Here is a 21,759-nt window from a genome sequence, read left to right on the forward strand (position 1 = left end):
ACTCTGAAAGTGCCATATGCAGCAACATATGCCTCCACTGCTGGGATCCAAATGAGGATAAGCGAATCTGACTGAGTTATCTTCCCTTAACTTCTACAAATGTTAAAGGAAAGAGTTGCATTTACTGTATATAGTGTCCTCCATAATTGTAGGAAAAAGCTTTCTAGGCAACTCATCATCATTACTAGCCGTGCCATATGACGTAGGCTATCATGGTGACCATGATTGTTCTCGCAAATTTTTCGACATAACTGATTTGCCATTACCTTCTGGGCAGTGTCTTTACAAGATGGGTGACCCCAGCCATTAGCAATACTCTTCAGAGATTGTCTACCTGGTGTCACTGGTCGCAAAACCAGGAGGTGACATGCACTAGCTGCTCACACGACCATCCGCCGCCTGCTCCCATGGCTTCACATGACTCTTATTGGGGGGCTAAGCAGGTGTAACACCTTGCCCAAAGGGTTACCTGCAGGCTAGCAGAGGGAAGGAGTGCCCTATGCCTCCTTTGTGAGAAACATGTCTCCACCTAGCCTCCCATCTAGGCAACTAAGTTTTCTAAAAGTGCAGTGCTTGACATATTTCTTTCACTGATGTTATAATGGAAGACACATAACAAACCAATATACACACAGAAAGTTCCCACTGAAGTGAAGGATCAAATCATATTTTTCGTGTCAGCTGGAGGATCAACAATCAACAACTACCCCTGCTTGTTTTTCCAATCAGTATCCGCTCCCAAAAGGAGCAGGAAAACCTTTGTCTTAATATCTTGTTGGGAAGATTGTCCCGGAGTGCCAGCCTGTACCTTGAGGGTTCCAATCTCACAACCACAACTGACTCAGAATCAAGTGTGCTACCTGCTGAGCCACAGCTGACACAGGAGTTTGCTTCCAGCTGATATTTATATTTGCCGGTCTGGAACAGATTTTACCTCTGGGTTATTCAAAATAAAAGGTACGTTGAAAGACTCAAGCCGCCAACCTTTAGAATAGCTCCCATCTTCCTTCCCTTCTAGCCTGGGGATGTACACCTCCCACCATGACCATAATTGTTGGGGAAATTAAGGGCAACGGGGTTCTTGTTGCCCTTTAGCTCCCTGCCATCCCTATTCAAGAGTGTACTTCTGTGATAAGACAGCAAATCCGCTTGAACCATCATCTGGGCAGGCACTTTAGATACTTGGCAGGGAGCTGGAATATTCAGCAGTTAAATCAGGCAGAATTTCAGTGTTGTAGGACACAAAATTGAGGGGATGAGTGGGTGAGAGAGAAAGATCACAGGAAACTGACTGCCCTCCATAATATCTTATTCCCTACATTGTTTACTGACTTCAGAGATTAATTGAAACTTGCCTCACAGAGATTCTCCCAACAGGAACTCCCAGGAACTGCGGGATGAATCATTCCTAACACAGCAGAGCAAATCCTGCAATCCATTTCACAACTGAAAACTGTCAGAGTTACTCAAGCATTATGTACGTCCACATCCCCTGTGAAGGCTGTATCAATATGACTTACAGGGTGGGTCTGGAATCAGCACCAGAAACCTGACTTGGGTTGGTCTCCTTTAAGTTAGATCCTGTCATTTAGTCTATTAGTGTTCTTATAGGAAGGAACGTGCAGAATGGACCTACACTCTGCGGAGTTCAAGAGAATGAGGAACAATCTCACTCAGAAGGCTGGAGGAACTCAGAAGATTAGGAAGCAGCTATGGAATTAAGTTAACAGTTTCGGGCTGAAACCCTTCATTCTGAGCTGAAACATCGAAGGTCCATTTGCCTCCACTGATGCTGCCTGTCCTGCTGAGTTCTTCCAGTTTTTGGTGTGTGTTGTTCCAGATTTCGAGTACCTGCAATCTCTTTTGGGTCTCACTCAAACACAAGGGGGGCTGACAGCTCAGTGCTATGAAAATGCTCCCACTGTCAGAGAGAGTTGTAATCCAAAGATAAAGAGCATAGTTTTAGCATGAAAGGTCACTCAGAGGTTTGCAATTTTTTGGAATTCAACATCCCCCAGTGTTGTGGACAGGAGGTCACATTCAAGGCTAAGAAAGAGGTTACTGCCTGGGAAAATCTAGGTGGGAGTGTTGGCCTAAACTCCACACATTAGTCTTGTTCATATTGAGTAGAGGAGCAGCTTGAATGGCTGCGTGATCTCCTGATGATCCTATTCTTATGTTAGACCATAAGTCCATTAGATATAGGAGCAAAATTAGGCCATTCAGCCCATTGAGTCTACTCCACCATTCCATCATGGCTGATCTATTATCCTTCTCAACCCCATTCTTCTTCTTTCTCCTTATAACCTTTGACACCCTGACTAATCAAGAATTTATCAACTTGGCCTTCACAACCATCTGTGACAATGAATTCCACAGATTCACCAACCTCTGGCTAAATGAATTTCTCTTCATTTTTGTTCCAAAGGGATGTCCTTGTATTCTGAGGCTGTGTCCTCTGATCCAAGACTCTCTCTCACACTTCTGGAAACATCCCTTCCATGTACACTCTGTCTGGGCCTTTCAATATTTGATAGGTTTCAATAAGGTACTCCCTCATTCCTCTAAAGTCCAGCAGGTACAGGAACAGAGCCATCAAACGCTTCACTCCTGGGATCATTTTCATGACTCACCTCTGAACCCTATCCAATAACAGCACGTCCTTCCTTAGATAAAGCCCAAAACTGCTCACAATCCTCCAAATGTGCAAATGAGTGCTGGACAATAAGCTGCAGCTGTTACTCAGAGGTGAAATACCCTTTGTCCAGGTAATGTTTCTCCCAGCAGAAGTGCAGCTGGTACAAAATCTACAAAGATACCCCCTCCCCCCAATAGTGCCTGTACACTCTTCAATTCAAGAGTTGGTGCAGATTTACAAAACTCTGGTTCGGCCACACCCAGGTAGGTAGGTGGCATCCGTTAGTCTCGCGAGACCATGGACCTGCGCCTGGAAAGTCTGAGTGTCCTCTCCAGGGCACAGGCCTGGGCAAGGCTGTATGGAAGACCGGCAGTTGCCCATGCTGCAAGTCTCCCCTCTCCATGACACCGATGTTGTCCAAGGGAAGGGCATTAGGACCGATACAGCTTGGCACCAGTGTTGTCGCAGGAGTTGTCAGAACGAGGTGAAGGCAATGTCGGACTGCCTCAGGGATTCCAGCTCTGGATTTGTCCTCAGGGTTCACTCCCAAAGCCTTTCCTATGAGGGGGGATGGCTGAAAGACAGCGGAGGTTTGAAATTAGAGCTTTCCCTCTCTTAGATGGACTGCCTTCCCAGGCTGACGAGCTCCATCTACACCTGGATATTGTATTCAGCTCTAGTCGCCCCATTGTGGAGAGTTTGGAGAGGGTGTGGGAAGAGCTTTACCAGGATGCTTCCTGGATTAGATGGCATGTACTATGAGGAGAAGTGGGACAAACTTGGGATGTTTTCTCTGCAGTGGTGGAGACTGAGAGGAGACCCGATGGAAGTTCAACAGATAATCAGAGGCATAAATAGAGTAGGCAGCCAGTATCTTTCTCCCAGGAGCAAAAAAATCTACTATTCGAGGGTGTGCACTTAAGGTGAGAGAGAGTAGGTTCAAGAAGTGAAGGGTAAATTTTTTACACGGGGAGCTGTGGGTGGCTTGAATGTACAGTGGAGGCAAACATAATGGAGAAATGTAGGAGGTTCTTAGAGAATGGAGGAATATGAATATTGTGTAAGACGTGATATTAGACAATAGACAATAGGTGCAGGAGTAGGCCATTCGGCCCTTCGAGCCAGCACCGCCATTCACTGTGATCATGGCTGATCATCCACAATCAGTATCCAGTTCCTACCTTATCCCCATAACCTTTGATTCCACTATCTTTAAGAGCTCTTTCCATCTCTTTCTTGAAAGCATCCAGAGACTTGGCCTCCACAGCCTTCTGGAGCAGAGCATTCCATATATCCACCACTCTCTGGGTGAAAAAGTTTTTCCTCAACTCCGTTCTAAATGGCCTACCCCTAATTCTTAAACTGTGGCCTCTGGTTCTGGACTCAGCCATCAGCGGGAACATGCTTCCTGCCTCCAGTGTGTCCAATTCCTTAATAATCTACATCAAAGTTGCTGGTGAACGCAGCAGGCCAAGCAGCATCTATAGGAAGAGGTGCAGTCGACGTTTCAGGCCGAGACCCTTCGTCAGGACTAACTGAAGGGTCTCGGCCTGAAACGTCGACTGCACCTCTTCCAATAGATGCTGCTTGGCCTGCTGCGTTCACCAGCAACTTTGATGTATGTTGCTTGAATTTCCAGCATCTGCAGAATTCCTGTTGTTTGTCCTTAATAATCTTATATGTTTCAATAAGATCCCCTCTCAGCCTTCTAAATTCCAGAGTATACAAGCCCAGTCGCTCCAATCTTTCAAAATATGACAGTCCCGCCATCCCGGGAATTAACCTTGTGAACCTACCACTCCCTCAATAGCAAGAATGTCCTCCCTCAAATTTGGAGACCAAAACTGCACACAATACTCCAGGTGTGGTCTTACCAGGGCCCTGTACAACTGCAGTAGGACCTTTTAAGTTTACTTAAGATTTTAATTTGTTCCTGTGTTGCACTGTTTACGTTCTAGCAGTTGCCTGGTTGCTTTGACCATGACAATAGGAAGGATAGCCATTCAACTTGTCCTTGGAGGGTAGCTTGCCAATAACAAAGGGCTGCAAGATCCCTGCTGTTGCCTGAGGCAATGTTTGTGGCTTTCTCTCAACATTTTCTGTCTGTAAAGATTTCTACCATTGAAAACAATATAGCAATATCAAGGGGACACAAATGGGACTTTTGCTCATTGTGAAACAACATGTTTTTCATTTGGTTGATTCCATCAAGGAAATAATTCACACTTTGCCAGACTCCCACTTTATTGACTGTACCATTAAAGGTAACATGAAAGCTGAAATTCAACTGATTTCTCTCTGTCCAGATGAATTTGTCCTCTTCAAAGAAAAGACTGGTTAATTGCCATTGTTAAACACTGTTGTTTAAAAAGGCCATAATACCTGATTAATGGCTCAGAGCTTGTAGCTATTAAGAACATTGGCTCTGTTGCTAATGAGCTTTAGGTTATTGATAAATGCAATATTGATCTGTCAGTGCCACTAATAAGTGGAAAGCAGTTGGATGTTGTGTTTAATCCTTAATGGTAGAATCAGACAGCAGTGAAACAGGCTCTTCTGTCTCACCTCATCATTGCTGACTATGCTACCTCTCTACACTGATCCCATTTGTCTAAATTAGGCCTGTATTCCTTTGCGCCTCTTACTGCAATGTCAAACTTACCCACTCGTCGAAACACACTCCCCCCTAGGAGGCAGGGATTGGCCCATGTAAGGAGCATTACAGGCCGTCCCATTACCTGCCGTTCAGCAGATGACGTCCCTGCACCGGTAGAGTTTAAATCTAGTGTGCGGAAACCACCCTGCCTCTTTTGCTGTCTGGGTCTCTGTGGATCAGGTAGTGGATGGTGCCACAGAAACACGAGACAGGGAGGGTGTACTGCAGTAAAGTGGGCCCAGGTGCACACTTTAGATAAGTGTTTGCCACTGTGTGTATGTTTAGTGTCTCTTTGTCCTGGCACTTCATGCACACAGTTTAGATAGGTACCTGTAACCAAGTGTAACTTGACGAGTTTAATGAATGCTTAGTGTCTGTATTGTCCTGTAAGTAAATAGTTAACTGACTTACAGTGCCTTATGTCCCCACTCACTGAACCCGCAAACCTGATTTCACACTATCCTACTCAAACATTTCTTAAACCTTACAGCTGTATCTGCCTCTGCCACCTCCTTTGGCAGCTCTTCACAGACTCATCACCCTCTGTGAGACAGCCTAACTCCTACTTTAAATTTATACCACTTACTTCAAACTGTGCCCTCTAGTTCTGGTCTACTCTGCCCTAGGATAACGATTCTATCAATCCTCTCTATGCTCTTTAATTCTGTAAGTCTCTGTAAGGTCGTCCTCAGCCTCTAAGGCTCCAGTAGAATAAACCTAGCTGATCCAATCTCTCCTTGGAACCGCAGTTCTCCATTCCAGGCAAATCCTCATTGAAAAATTCAAAAGATTTGCCCTAAAAAAGAAATCTTGTTGATGATAAATTGTTATTGGTACTAATTTATTGTCACATCTACTAAGATACAGTCTTAAGTTTGTCTTGCATACTGTTCATACAGATCCAATCATTAAACAGTGCATTGAGCTAAAATAAGGTAAACCAATTTATAGCAGAGTATAGCAATTCTGCTATATTAAAGCAGGATAAAATAATCTGCTTTATCCAATGCAGAATAAAGAGTAAAAGTTACGGAAAACAGGTAAACAATGAAGTGCAAGATCATAACGAGGTAGACTCTGAGTCTATCTTATCATAAAAGAGGTCTGTACAAGGTTCTGATAACAATGGAATAGAGGCTGCCTTTGAGCCTGGAGTTATGTGCTTTCAGGTTTTCTTATCTTCTGCCAGACGGGAGAGGGAGAAGAGAGAATGTACAGGGTGGGTGGGGTCTTTGATTTGGCTGACTGCTTCATTGAGGAGGCAAGAAGTATAGACAGAGTCCATCGAGGGGAGGCTGGGTCCCGTGATGTGTCCACAACTCTCTGCAGTTCCTTGCGGTCAGTGCCATCCAGAACACATGGTGTTAGGACTTTTACCCAAGGAATCCCGTGGAACAGGAGTTGGGATGTTATGTTGAAGTTGGTGAGGGCAAATTTAGCGTACTGTGTGAAGTTCTAGTCACCCACTACAAGGATGTTGCTGGATCTTGAAGTCCTGAGTTATAGGAAAAGGTTGAATAGGTTAAAACTATTCCCTGGAGCCCAGGAGGATGAGGGGAGACCTTACAGAGGTATATAAAATTACAAGCATACAGATAGGGGGAATCCGTGCAGGCTTTCCCCCTCAGTTTGGGTCACAGGTTTAGGGTGAAGGTGAAATATTTAAGGGCAATCTGAGGGGACATTTCTTCACTCAGACGGTGGTGCAATTGTGAAACCAGCTGCCAGCAGAAGTGGTAGATGTGGATTCAGTTGTAACATTTATGTTGCAGGGGGCGACTGAGGAGAAACCAAGTGCAGGACACCAGCACATCGACTGAGTTGGGGATGCTGGCGTAGAAGTGAACGTAGAACAGCAAACCGGAGGAATCTTGACAAGGAGACGGGACCTACAGGGACTCTCTTGAAACTAGAGCAGAACCTGGAACTAAACTTAGAACTAACGGGTCTAAGTGGACAAGGGAATGAAGTATCACACAAGAATCGACCAACAAACTGGCGACCTGTGTGTGACGCCATCGTACCTATTTCACAGTCTCTGATGCAAACCAGGTGTACCGTAATTAAGTAACCTAGCAGCAATTGGAAATCTAATAGCTGAAATTAGAGCATAATCAGGGAGAAAGGAGCGTTAAAGGGGAACAACCAAACGGAACCATGACAATTTAAAAGTTGTTTGTAAGGAAGGAAGAGGTTTGGAGAGAGATGGTTCAGATGTGGTAGATGGTACTAAGTGGAATATCAGGTCAGTATGGCCTAGATGGGCAGAAGAGTGTGTTTTTATGCTGTAGTACTCTATGACTCTAGTTCTACTTTAAGCCTAGTCCAACCACAGTGAGAGGCACGTAGAACTTGTGCCCACCATTAACATGGGGAAGGTGCTCAGCTTGAGCCAGAGACCAAACTCAGATATGAAAGGACAGTGAACCATCTTAAGGGTCATCAAGGATACACAGGAGACTGCAGATACCGGAAACTGAAGCAGGAGTCTGCTGGAGGAACTCAATGGGCAGCATGTGGGGGGGAATAATTGTCGGCATTTTGTGTTGAAACTCTGGGGGTAAAGAGCTCGATTCCTGACCAGCAGCTAGACCAGATACATGAGGAGATCCAGTGGGAATTCTCTGTACGTTGCACAATGGATTTGTCCTGATAATGCATTCGCTCCTCTCCCTTTATTGATTTAGAGGTACAGCACAGAACGGGCCCTTCCAGCCAAACGAGCTGAGCCGCACCATCCAACAGCCCACCTACTTAATACCAACATAATCACAAGACAATACACAATACTAACCAGTACTTCTTTGGATTCTGTGAGGAAACCCACACCATTCACAGGGAGAACGTACAAACTTGTTACAGACAACACCATAATTGAACTCTGAACTTCAGATCGCTCCACGCTGTAATAGCGTTGCGCGAACTTCTATGCTACCACGTGCCCAGGCTGATATCATCAGGAGCTACCCCCTTTCTGGACTGTGTACTGATCCCCAGGGTTAAGTAGTAAAAGAAGGAATGGATCCAAGCAGCTGATTTTTGAACTAGTTTTAACGGTAAAGAAAGCACACACCACAACAAGGTTACAGGCAGAAGACTTTTATCATGAAGGAGTCCAAATCCACTTTGGATTGAAATTAAATTGTAGTCAGAGAGGATTACTGTTACACTAATCCTGAGGTTTAGAGAAGGGGGAGCAGGGAGTATGTACCCTTATACTATTTTGAGGCGAGTTTTGGTAGATGCACACTGAGGAGACAGGAAAATCAGATCAACAATTAGGTTGCTTGAAGAGGGAAATGTGCATTTTCTAGCCCCCATTTCACATCCGCTTTCACCCTGCCTCCCCCAAACACAATAGGGATAGAGTTTCCCTGGTCCTCACCTATCATCCCACCAGCCTCCACATCCAGCATACTATTCTCTAACATCTCCACCATTTAAAATGTGATCTCATCTCTCGCCAAATATACCACCCCCCCCCACCCACCTTTACTGCTTTCCACCCTCTCCAATCATCCCTTCCCCACAGGAGGTGCAACACTGTCCCTCTCTCACTACCACCAAGGGACCTAAGCAGTTCTTCCAGTTGAAATGGAAATTCACCTGCTTAAGTTATTCAGAGCTCTTGATGAGGCCTCCTCTATATTGGTGAGACTAAGCACAGTCTAGGTAACATACACTCTGTCTACAATTGTTACAAGCCATTTTAATTCACATTCCCCTTCCCACACCAGCCTGTCCATATTTAGCTTCCTTCACTGCCAGGCTGAAGCAAGGTGCAAATTAAAGGAAGAACACCTCATATTATGACTGGGTAGTCTGAAACCTAATGGGTTGACCATTGAATTCACCATTGTCAGGTAACCTGCTCTCCCTTTCTCTTTCCCACTGATCTACCCAGGTCCTCCCTTCTTTCCAACTTCCATCTTCAGCCCTTCGTGATTCAGTTTCTTTCTCCTCTCGCATCTACTTCATCTGATCATCACCCCACCGGGTCACTCCCCCCCCCCCCAGTGTTCTCACTGGGTCACCTCCCCCCCGTGTTCTCACTGGGTCACCTCCCCCAGTGTTCTCACTGGGTCACTCCCCCCCCCCCAGTGTTCTCACTGGGTCACCTCCCCCTGTGTTCTCACTGGGTCACCTTCCCCCGTGTTCTCACTGGGTCACCTTCCCCCGTGTTCTCACTGGGTCACCTCCCCCCCCCCGCCAGTGTTCTCACTGGGTCACCTTCCCCCCCCCCCCAGTGTTCTCACTGGGTCACCTTCCCCAGTGTTCTCACTGGGTCACTCCCCCCCCCCCAGTGTTCTCACTGGGTCACTCTCTCCCCCCCCCCCCAGTGTTCTCACTGGGTCACCTCCCCCTGTGTTCTCACTGGGTCACCTTCCCCCGTGTTCTCACTGGGTCACCTCCCCCCCCGCCAGTGTTCTCACTGGGTCACCTCCCCCCCCCCAGTGTTCTCACTGGGTCACCTCCCCCCCCCCCAGTGTTCTCACTGGGTCACCCCCCCCAGTGTTCTCACTGGGTCACTCCCCCCCCCCAGTGTTCTCACTGGGTCACCTCCCCCAGTGTTCTCACTGGGTCACCTCCCCCAGTGTTCTCACTGGGTCACCTCCCCCAGTGTTCTCACTGGGTCACTCCCCCCCCCCGTGTTCTCACTGGGTCACCCCCCCCCAGTGTTCTCACTGGGTCACTCCCCCCCCCCAGTGTTCTCACTGGGTCACCTCCTGCAGTGTACTCACTGGGTCACCTCCCCCCCGTGTTCTCACTGGGTCACCTCCCCCAGTGTTCTCACTGGGTCACTCCCCCCCAGTGTTCTCACTGGGTCACCTCCCCCCGTGTTCTCACTGGGTCACCTCCCCCAGTGTTCTCACTGGGTCACTCCCCCCCCCAGTGTTCTCACTGCATCACCTCCCCCCCGTGTACTCACTGGGTCACCTCCCCCCCGTGTACTCACTGGGTCACCTCCCCCAGTGTTCTCACTGGGTCACCTCCCCCAGTGTTCTCACTGGGTCACTCCCCCCCCCAGTGTTCTCACTGCATCACCTCCCCCAGTGTTCTCACTGGGTCACCTCCCCCAGTGTTCTCACTGGGTCACCACCCCCCCCGTGTACTCACTGGGTCACCTCCCCCCCCGTGTTCTCACTGGGTCACTCCCCCCCAGTGTTCTCACTGGGTCACTCCCCCCCCCAGTGTTCTCACTGCGTCACCTCCCCCAGTGTTCTCACTGGGTCACCTCCCCCTGTGTACTCACTGGGTCACCTCCCCCCCCCCCGTGTACTCACTGGGTCACCTCCCCCAGTGTTCTCACTGGGTCACCTCCCCCAGTGTTCTCACTGGGTCACTCCCCCCCCCAGTGTTCTCACTGGGTCACCTCCCCCCGTGTTCTCACTGGGTCACCTCCCCCCGTGTTCTCACTGGGTCACCTCCCCCCGTGTTCTCACTGGGTCACCTCCCCCCGTGTTCTCACTGGGTCACCTCCCCCCGTGTTCTCACTGGGTCACCTCCCCCCGTGTTCTCACTGGGTCACCTCCCCCAGTGTTTTCACTGGGTCACCTCCCCCAGTGTTCTCACTGGGTCACCTCCTGCAGTGTCCTCACTGGGTCACCTCCCCCCGTGTTCTCACTGGGTCACCTCCCCCCGTGTTCTCACTGGGTCACTCCCCCCCCCCAGTGTTCTCACTGGGTCACCTCCCCCCGTGTACTCACTGGGTCACCTCCCCCCAGTGTTCTCACTGGGTCACCTCCCCCCGTGTTCTCACTGGGTCACCTCCCCCAGTGTTCTCACTGGGTCACCTCCTGCAGTGTCCTCACTGGGTCACCTCCCCCCGTGTACTCACTGGGTCACCTCCCCCAGTGTTCTCACTGGGTCACCTCCCCCAGTGTCCTCACTGGGTCACCTCCCCCCGTGTTCTCACTGGGTCACCTCCCCCCGTGTTCTCACTGGGTCACCTCCCCCCGTGTACTCACTGGGTCACCTCCCCCCGTGTACTCACTGGGTCACCTCCCCCCAGTGTTCTCACTGGGTCACCTCCCCCAGTGTCCTCACTGGGTCACCTCCCCCCAGTGTTCTCACTGGGTCACCTCCCCCCGTGTTCTCACTGGGTCACCTCCCCCCCAGTGTTCTCACTGGGTCACCTCCCCCAGTGTTCTCACTGGGTCACCTCCCCCAGTGTTCTCACTGGGTCACCTCCCCCAGTGTTCTCACTGGGTCACCTCCCCCCGTGTTCTCACTGGGTCACCTCCCCCCGTGTTCTCACTGGGTCACCTCCCCCCGTGTTCTCACTGGGTCACCTCCCCCCGTGTACTCACTGGGTCACCTCCCCCCGTGTTCTCACTGGGTCACCTCCCCCAGTGTCCTCACTGGGTCACCTCCCCCAGTGTTCTCACTGGGTCACCCCCCCCCCCGTGTTCTCACTGGGTCACTCCCCCCCAGTGTTCTCACTGGGTCACCTCCCCCAGTGTTCTCACTGGGTCATCTCCCCCAGTGTTCTCACTGGGTCACCTCCCGCAGTGTCCTCACTGGGTCATCTCCCCCAGTGTTCTCACTGGGTCACCTCCCCCCGTGTTCTCACTGGGTTACCTCCCGCAGTGTTCTCACTGGGTCATCTCCCCCCTTGTGTTCTCACTGGGTCACCTCCTGCAGTGTTCTCACTGGGTCACCTCCCCCTGTGTTCTCACTGGGTCACCTCCCCCCGTGTTCTCACTGGGTCACCCCCCCCCCCCCAGTGTTCTCACTTGGTCACCTCCCCCAGTGTTCCCTCTAAGGTGTGCGCACACACACATCTTTCGCTACTGGTGCATAAAGGAATTTAAAAGGTTGTCACCCACTACCCCATTGACATGTTAAGTATATTTCACGAACGTACACAATCACATTTCCTTTTTCAGTTTCTGATGCAGACGGTGCTGACAATGTGGAGTTTTCAATGATTTGTCTGCAGATTTTAGAACTGGCTTACTTATACTTTTTTATTGAAGGAATTATTGATTCACTATGTCAAGTTCCAAAGAAGCAAAGGGCGTGTGAAGCGCAGAGGGACTGCTAGTTCATTTAAAGTGGAATGGCTTAGTGAAACAGTAGAAACTGCTTCATCGCAGTCATGAGGTCAGGAACCTGCAGTACAAGAAATATTTATGTACAGAACAGAAGGTGGTGTTAACTTTGTGTATTGTCGCAATGCAAAAGTTGCTGGAGAATTTGTACATGGGAAGAAGTGGAGTGATATTTAGAAATGGCTTTTTAAAGTGTCACTTAACAAGCAAAAGACTCCGTACATGCTAAAACTCCGGAGAGAAAATCCTTCATTACCTGTGTAACTCTCTGTAAGGTTTCACTGTTAATGTAATAGCCTCTCTGTAATGTTTCACTGCTAATGTAATGGTTTCTCTGTAGCAGCAGTGTTTGGGTTATGACTAGAGATAACGGGGGCTTTGGAATGTGCGCTGTACAATGAGAGGCATGTTGTTTCTTCTTGTGTGTCTGAGAAAAGGGATTCGTGGTCTTTCGTTGGCGAGAGATGGAGGAGACACGAATGGAAAGAGTTGGTGGACTGCAGGATGGAGTGGACTTGGAGCAAGGGTCCAGGAGTCAGCGATGCTTTACAGGAGGCCGATGGGGAACAAGTGGACGGAACCCTGAGCTCCAACGTGCACATTAGATTGTTTCATTAAAACAGGCCCTTTTTCTTTTCTTTGCTAACCCTAGAGTCAGATTAAGAATTATAAAGCTCAATCGTTTAATTGGTGTACAGTACTGTCTGATATTTTGCGGTACGGATTTGTAACCAGGCAACACCTCACAGCATCCACACTAACGAGATTTCTCAGTTTGGCTGGGCCAAAGGCTCCCTCCCCCTGGACAAGCACATGCTGGCCCAACCTGAGGGTTACACCTGCTGTAGGCCTGCTCCATACGTTTTGTAGGAGTGCAGTGAATGAGAGCAAAAACATTCAAACTCATTGATGTGCATTATCTTATTTCTTGTAAAGAATGATCAGCAGACTGGACTTGGTAGTGTATTATCCTTGGAATAGCTTCCACTTAAAAATTCAGTGCACACGTTTTGTTGTCACTGGGCAAAAGATTTTTGCACACACCGATCATTACAAATTAGAGGGAACATTAAACTCCCATCTGCCCTCCCCACCTCCTTCACGATTCCATGCTCCACCTTCCTCTCCACAATCCACAGCCTCCACTCTCACTTCTGAGCGTTTGACACCCCTCCCTCCATCTGTCGATCACCCACTCCTCACCTAGATCCACCCATCACCTGCCAGCATTTCTTCTCACCTCTTTGTACTGGCTATCAATATTACGTTTGTCCAGATGAGGGGTCTGAACCCGAAACACTGACTGCTTACTTCCCCCCACAGAAGCTGCTAGACCTGCTGAGTTTATCCAGCTTGATTTTGCTAATGGTTCAGATTAGTGACCGTTCTTTGGAAATGCATTCACAAGGCTCCATTTAGTTTCACCTTCTACCCTGCAAGGAACGACATAATGCAGCGATGGTGAAGCTGTTGGTAATTTATAGCAGGGGTGATTGATAAGTTCATGGCCTAAGGGAGAAGGAGATGAGTTATACAGCTCTTGATACATGCACATGCAGGTCAACTCTCTGAGTGATAATGCAGGAAGTTTGAAGTTAATTACTCATCAGGGGTGATTGATAAGTTCATAGCCTAAGGGTGAAGGAGATGAGTTATACAGCTCTTGATACATGCACATGCAGGTCAATTCTGAGTGATTATGCAGAAAGTTTGAAGTTAATAACTCATCAGGGGTGATTGATAAGTTCGTGGCCTAAGAGAGAGGGAGATGAGTTATACAACTCTTGTTACATGCATATGCAGGTCAATTCTGAGTGATTATGCAGAAAGCTTGAGGTTAATAACTCATCAGGGGTGATTGATAAGTTCGTGGCCTAAGGGAGAAGGAGATGAGTTATTAACTTCAAACTTTCTGCATAATCACTCAAAGAGTTGAACTGCACGTGCAGGTAATGAGAGCTGTACAACTCATCTCCTTCTGCCTTAGGCCACGAACCTATCAATCACCCCAGCTGTGGATGCTTTCTGGAGGTCCAAGATCCGTATGCTCCACGACCGCTGGACTAAGTGTGTACATGTAGGAGGGGACTATGTTGAAAAATAAATGTGCTAGGTTTTGTAAAACTGACTCCTTCTACCTTGGGCCATGAACTTATCAATCACCCCTCGTAGTAAGGATTCTCTGTCACGTTCTCAGGAACAGACAAAGCAAAAGCAGCAGAAATAAACCAGTGTTCTGAAAGCCATAAAGTCACCTATTGCTCTAGAACGTGCTGTATTTAATCAGTGCTTCCCAACAGAGAGGACAAGTGCATACAATGTAGAAAATGATGGTAACGTTGAAGATTGTGAGTTTCTTGAAGCAATGGGAAAAACAGAGGCACTATCTCAACAAGGCAGCATCTACCATCAAAGACCCTTACCATCTGAGTATGTCATCTCACAGTTACCATCAAACAGGAGGTTTAGAAACCTCAAGTACTACAGCAGCAGGTTCAAAAACAGATACTTTCCTTCAACCATTCAGTCCTTGAACCTACTGGTACAACCCAAATCACTACCTCAGGACAGTAACACTAGAAGAACTTTGGACTTCTGTCCTTTCTTGAATAATTTATGTCTATTTGGGAATGTTTCTCTGATGCTATGTGCAATCCTTCTGCAAGTAAGTTTTTCATTGCACTTGTGTGTTAATGTACAATACATGCATATAACAAACTCGACATGACATAGCCAGGAGAAATTATGCCTAACCCATGTCAGAATCTCATCCATCAAGCAACATTTTTAATGTCTTCTTCAAGCAGAAATCTATCAATCTCATTTTTTAAATTTTTATTTGACTCCTGGCAGAGCAGCTTTCTGAGGGAATTATTGAATTTTCACCAATATTTATGTGTGAGTTCAGCTTATGGATTTCACCTGAATGTTCTTGCTCAAAGGTTAGGATTGCTCCTTGTCATCACTCCACCACCACCAAATCATTTGTCCAAATCACCTCAGTTAGTTCATGCACACTTAAAGCAATAGATATCGAGTCTATACAGTGGGTCTCCACGATTTAACACTTTTAGCACAGCAGAGCTTTACCTTGAACATATTTGATTGTATTGCTTTGGTCTTCCTCTAAATGGTTAGCAGTACAAAAGAATAAGGCTGCCCCAATAACAACAATGAAAGGGCAGATTAAGAGCGCGTACTGCAGACTCACAAACTCTCGATATGTAGAAGGCTGTCGTCCCTCCTGAAGAGCATTGGAGATCTACGTGCAAATAAGAAAATTAATTAGTTTATACACCATTTCCATTTTGTATGTTTCAGTAAGATAAATTCTTCTACGCTCCAGTAACAATAGTAATCCCTTCCAACTCAATTTTCCTTGAAAAGACAGTCCCCTTTCTGTCTGGACTGGGATGATACTTAGGAATCAGCATTGCACTGTTCCAGGTCAGGTACATTCCTTCTTCAGGTGCAGAGGGATAACCACAGAAGATGGTTTACACTGCTGAGTTAGACCTTGCGTTCACTGGAATGGAGACCGTGGGAAAAATGAAGCATAAGAAGAGGGTACTACTTACTTCACCAACAATGTACGAACTGAAGGCATCACCGAGAACACGGGAGATGGTAATTTGCACTGCCTCAGCCATTGAGCGACAGGGTGGAATAACGACATACTGAAGAAACAATGAAAACAGACATTGTCGTTTACCTTTCACCCCAAACTGAATTCATGCTCACCCAAGCACTAACCCTTTCCAGAATGCTCTCTTCTGGCACTACGATCCAAACTCCTCTAGCTTGCCCTGCCTGAAGCAGGCTTGTCTAATCGGCTAAACTGGAAGTGGGAAGTCCTGAATTCTCTGTCCAAGCATGGGAATCCATGTGGACATTCAAGGCTCCAGTAAGTCACAGATGCACAGCACTGAAAGTGGTCATTTGTCCATCGATCAGTGGAGATTACTGTCTATAGAGGATAAGGCTCCATCAGGGCATATCGGAAAAGTAAAATGATCTTCAGCCTAAGATATTTGCATTCTTCAATTTTGGTTTGTTAAGTGACCTTTTTGACCTCCAAAAGACATTAAGACAGGAAGATGGATGAGAAAGGTTTGGAGGAATATGAGTCAACATGGGAAAATGGGTCTAGTTTAGGTAGGCATTTTGGTTGGCATTGAGCAGGGATTATGGTTTGTGTCCATGCTCTGTGGCTCTATAAGTAATCCTGATATTGATCATCAATGGCAATGTTACCTTCATCCTCCAAGGCCCTGGGTTCTGGCATTTCATCCATAACCCTTTCTATTTCTCTACCCTCCATAAAACAGCTTAAGTTTTAGAGGATCTACTGTACCTTGGAGCACCATGATGTCAAGTTTTTACTTGACAAACCTCCTGTGAATTGCCTTTGGGACATCTTACTGCATTAAGGTCATCATATAAATGTGAGTAACTATTGCAACAATGATGAAGTTGTTGACAAATCATACCAATGACTGTCTGTTACGTTACTTGGAACAGACAAAGCAAATGGAAATGTGAAATTCGCATTAACAAGTGAATCCAACACTTTAGGGGAAGAGAGAGCAGGAGAAGCCGTTGGAGAGAGACTGCTGATCAAATAATCAGAAACCAAAGATAGTGCTAGCTTAGATTTGGAAATGAAGTATGGAAAGTCATTATAGACCTGGTAGGGGGAAGTAAGTAATCTATTCTTTGATGCCATTTTTGACAAACAAGAAACAGCCTATCCTGATGCCTTTCAAATCCTTGCCGGGGTTTTAATAAGGCTAGCTTGAAGAAACGTCTGCCCAACTACCATCAGCACATCACCTGCAGCACCAGAGGATCCAACACACTCAACCACTGCTACACTTCCATCAAGACTGCCTGCTATTCCATCCCTCGACGGCATTTCGGGAAATCTAACCATCTGTCTGTCCTCCTCCTACCTGCATATGGGCAGAGTCGAAAGGAAAAGGCACTGGAGATAAGGGCAATGCAGAGGTGGTCACAGGAGGCAGAAGAGTGGCTACAAGATTGTTTCAAGTCAGTGGACTGCGCCCTGTTCAAGGGACTCATCAGAGGACCTGAATGAATACACCACAGTTCTCTGGAATTTATAAAGGCGCTTGTGGGTGAGTGTGTCTTCACAAAATCATTCAAAGTCTTCCCCAACCAAAATCCTTATTTTGATTCATAAAATCTATTTGGATCAAGTGGAGCAATCACAAATACGTGTCTAACATCTGTCTTTTCGAACAGTCAAAATCAAAATAAATTTATTATCGAAGTACTTATATGTCACCTTATACTATCTTGAGATTCATTTTCTTGCAGGTATTTAAAGAGCTCAGGTGCTTTCAGGACTTTTTTGGTGGGCTGCAATCATAAAGATCTATTAGGCACTCAGCAGGATAAAAAAGAAGTGAGGTGTAAGTGGAGCGGCCATTGTGTGAGTGGACAGTTTTAGAGAGGTCAGGCTTTGACGCAACAGGCTTGGGCAAGCACAGGCAGAGGTTCCAAGTCACTTTCTAGCAGGTTTTATTTTCTGTTAGTTTATAGCTAGTACACTGAGAACGAGTCCAGAGTTAGTAAAGTTCCTTCTGTGAGATGTGGGAACTTTGGGAGACCTCCATTCTCCCCGATAACTACATCTGCATGAACTGCAACAAGCTTCAGCTCCTTAGAGACTGTGTTAAGGAATTGGAGCTCGAGCTGGGTGACTGTCTCATACAGAAAAATAAGGAGGAGATAGATAGGAGCTACAGGGAAGTAGTCAACCCCTGAGTTGCAGGAGGTAGATACCTGGGTAACAGTCAGGAGAGGGAAAGGGATTAGGCAGCCAGTGCAGAGTACCCCTATCGCTGTTACCCACAATAATAAGTATACTGCTTTAGAAACTGTTCGTAGGGACAACTGACCGGGGGAAGCCACAGCGACTGATCTCTGGCACTGAGTGGTTCAGAAGGGAAGTGGAGTGGGGTGGGGCGGGGGAAGAAGGCAAGTGCTGTAGTGATAGTGGATTCCATAATTAGAGGAGCAGAAGCGGATTTTGTGGACATGAAAGAGTCTCCCAGATGATATGTTGCCTCCCTGAAGCCAGGGTCAGGGATGTCTCTGAATGGGTCTAAGCATTCTAGAGGGGAAGGGTAAACAGCTGGAAGTCATGACACATATTGGTATCAATGACTTAAGTAGGAAAAGGGAGGAAATCCTGAAGAGAAAATAATGGGTTTTAGGTACAAATCTGAAAAGCAAGACCTTCAGGATAGTAATATCAGGACTGCTGCCTGTACCATCCACCAGTGAGGGTAAGAACAGGATGGCTTGGCAGATGAATGTGTGGCTGATGAATTGGAGCCGGGGGAGGAACTCCTCTGTGGAAGGTACAGTTATGACCTGTACAAAAAGGGCAGGTTACATCTGAACCCAAGGGGCACTAATATTCTTGTGGGCTGGTTTGCTAGAGCTGTTGGGGAGGGTTTGAACTAATTTGACAGGGGTATGGAAACCAGAGTGATACAGGAGACAAAATCCAAAAAGCTGATGAATACACAACTGAAGGTGTTATATTTGAATGCCTGCAATATATGGAATAAGGTAGATGATCTTGTACAACAATTGGTTCAACGTTTCACTGTCATTCACCCATACATGAATGTCCATGAATACAACCAAATAAAACAGTATTACTCCGGGGCTAAGGTGAAAAACACAACACCAACTGTCATACACAGCACAGGGCCCATATAGCACATATAAGAAATCAGTAAAATACAGTCACAGAAACAAGTTATATACTACATTATGTGTATAATTGATGTTCTAAGCATCGCTGTGTTGTGGCTGCAAGAAGATCATAGCTGGGAGCTTAACATTCAAGGATAGAAATTGCATTAACAGGATAGGCAGGTAGGCAGAGGGAGGTGGGTGGCTTTGTTGGTAAAAAATGAAATCAAATCCTTAGAAAGGGTGACATGGGATCAGAAGATGTAGAATCCTTGTGGGTAGAGTTAAGAAACTGCGAGGGTAGAAAGACTCTGATGGGAGTTACATATAGGCCATCGAACAGTAGCCAAGATGTGGGCTCCAATTAATAACGGAAGATAGAAAAGGCATACAAAAAAAGCAGTGTTGCAATACTCATGGGGGATTTCAATACGCATGTACTATAGATTGGGAAATCAGGTTGATGCTGGATCCCAAGAGAGGGAATTTGTAAAATGCCTACGAGATGGCTTTCTAGAGCAGCTTTTTATTCAGCCAAATATGGGAATGGAAATTCTAGATTGGGTGTATGTGCTGACCCAGATTTGATTAGGGTACTTAAGGTAAAGGAGAAAGTGATCATAATATGATAGAGTTCACCCTTCATTTTAAGAAGGAGAAGCTAAAATTGGATGTACCAGTATTATAATGGAATAAAGGGAATCTCAGAGGCACGGCAGAGGAGATGGCCAAAGTTGATTGGAAGGGGACACTAGCAGGGAAGATAGCAGAATAGCAATGGCTGGAGTTTCTGGAAGCATTCCAGAAGGGTCAGGATAGAGACATCCCAAAGATGAAGAAATATTCTAAAGGGAGGATGAGGTAACCGTTGCTGACAAGTGAAGTCAAATACAGCATGAAAGCAAAAGGGAGGGCAAAAATTAGTGGAACAATAGAGGATTGGAAAGCTTATTAAAAACAAACTGAAGGCAGCTAAAAAGCTGTAAAGAGAGAAAAGATAAACTATGAAAGTAAGCTAGCCAATAATACGACAGAGGATATGAAAAGCTTTTTTTGAATATATAAAGGGAGGTAAAAGTAGCTATCATACTGCCGGAAAATGATGATGGTAGTGATGGGGGACAAAGAAATGGCAGACAGACTTAGTAAGTAAATTGCGCCAGTCTTCACTGTGGAAGACATTGTAGAATACCAAAATGTGGGAGCGTCAGAGGCCAGAGGTGACTGTTGTTGCTATTATTAAGGAGAAGTGCCTGGGAAGCTGAAAAGTCTGAAGGTAGATCAGCAACCTGGATCAGGTGGTGTACACCCCATGGTCTAAAAGAGGTGGCTGAAGAGATCGTGGGGGCATTAGTAATGATCTTCCAAGAATCACTACATTCTGGAATGGTTCTGGAGGAATGGAAAACTGCAGATGTCACTCCATTTATTAAGAAGGAAGGGAGACAGAAGGAAGGATATTATAGGCCAGTTAGCCTGACTTAGGTTGGAAAGATGTTGGAATCTATTATTACAGATGAGCTCTCAAGGTACTTGGACACACATGACAAAATAGGCCAAAGTCAGCATAGCTTCCTTAAAGAAGAAATATTGCCTGACAAATCCGTTAGAATAATTTGAGGAAGTAACAGGCAGGATAGACAAAGGAGAGCCAGTGGATAATGTATACTTGGATTTTCATAAAGCCTTTAACAAGTTCCACATGTGAGGCTGCTTAACAAGGTACGAACATATGGTATTGCAGAAAAGATACTAGCACGGATAGAAGATTGGCTGACTGGCAGGAGGGAAAGAATGGGAATGGGGGGGGTCTTTTCTGGTTGACTGAGGGTGACTATTGATGTGCCTTAGGAGTCAGTGTTGGGACTGTTTCTTTTCACATTATATTTCAATGATTTAGATGAAGAAATTGATGGTTTTGTGGCCAAGTTTGCAGATGATACAAAGATAGGTGGAGGGGCAGGTTGTGTGGAGAAACCACGGTGTCCAGAGAAGGACTTAGACTGATTGAGAGAATGGGCAAAGAAGTGGCAGATAAAACTTAGTGTAGAGAGGTGCATTGTTATGCACTTTATTAGAAGGAATAAAGGCAGAGACTATTTTCTAAATGGGGAGAAAATTTTAAAATCAGATATGCAAAGGGATTAGGGAGCCGTCATGCAGGATTCCTAAGAGGTTAATTTGCAGGTTGAGTCAGCATTCATTTAGAAAGGACTAGAACACAAAAGCAATGATGCAATGCTGAAGTTTTATAAGGCATTGATCATTCTTCGCCTGGAGTACTGTGGGCAGCTTTGGGTCTTTATCTAAGAAAAGATGTGCTGGCATCGAAGGGGATCCATAGGAGGTTTTCGAGAATGATCGCAGGAATGAAGAGCGTTTGATGGCTTTGGGCCTGTATTTGCTGGAGATAGGAAGAATGAGGAGGAATTCATTGAAACCTATTGAATATTGAAAGGCCTAGATAGAGTAGATGTGGAGAGGTTGTTTTCTATAGTGGGGAAGTCTTGGACCAGAGGGATGTCCATTTAGAACCGAGACGATGAAAATTTTCTTTAGTCAGAGGTTGGTGAATCAGTGGAATTCATTGCCACAGATGGCAGTGCAGGCCAAGTCATTGGCTATATTTAATGCAGAGGGTGATAAGTTCTTGATTAATCAGAGCATCAAATGTTATG

At 46.3% G+C, this 21,759-nt stretch overlaps 1 protein-coding gene across 4 annotated transcripts in view; it reads right to left on the reverse strand.

Annotated features, from left to right (window-relative positions):
• LOC134336891 (protein spinster homolog 1-like) overlaps positions 1-21,759 on the reverse strand; it is a 104,014-nt gene that overhangs the window by 28,881 nt on the left and 53,374 nt on the right. For 2 of the 4 annotated variants that reach the window (XM_063031503.1, XM_063031500.1), the window contains 2 exons: positions 15,928-16,026; positions 15,440-15,611 (listed from right to left, as the gene is read on the reverse strand). In XM_063031503.1, coding sequence (XP_062887573.1) covers positions 15,440-15,611; positions 15,928-16,026 — 271 coding nt within the window. The remainder of the gene's footprint in view (positions 1-15,439; positions 15,612-15,927; positions 16,027-21,759) is intronic. The other 2 variants (XM_063031502.1, XM_063031501.1) reach the window with 2 other exon arrangements.

The sequence above is a fragment of the Mobula hypostoma genome, chromosome 23, assembly GCF_963921235.1.
Source record: "Mobula hypostoma chromosome 23, sMobHyp1.1, whole genome shotgun sequence".
Lineage (NCBI taxonomy): Eukaryota > Metazoa > Chordata > Chondrichthyes > Myliobatiformes > Myliobatidae > Mobula > Mobula hypostoma.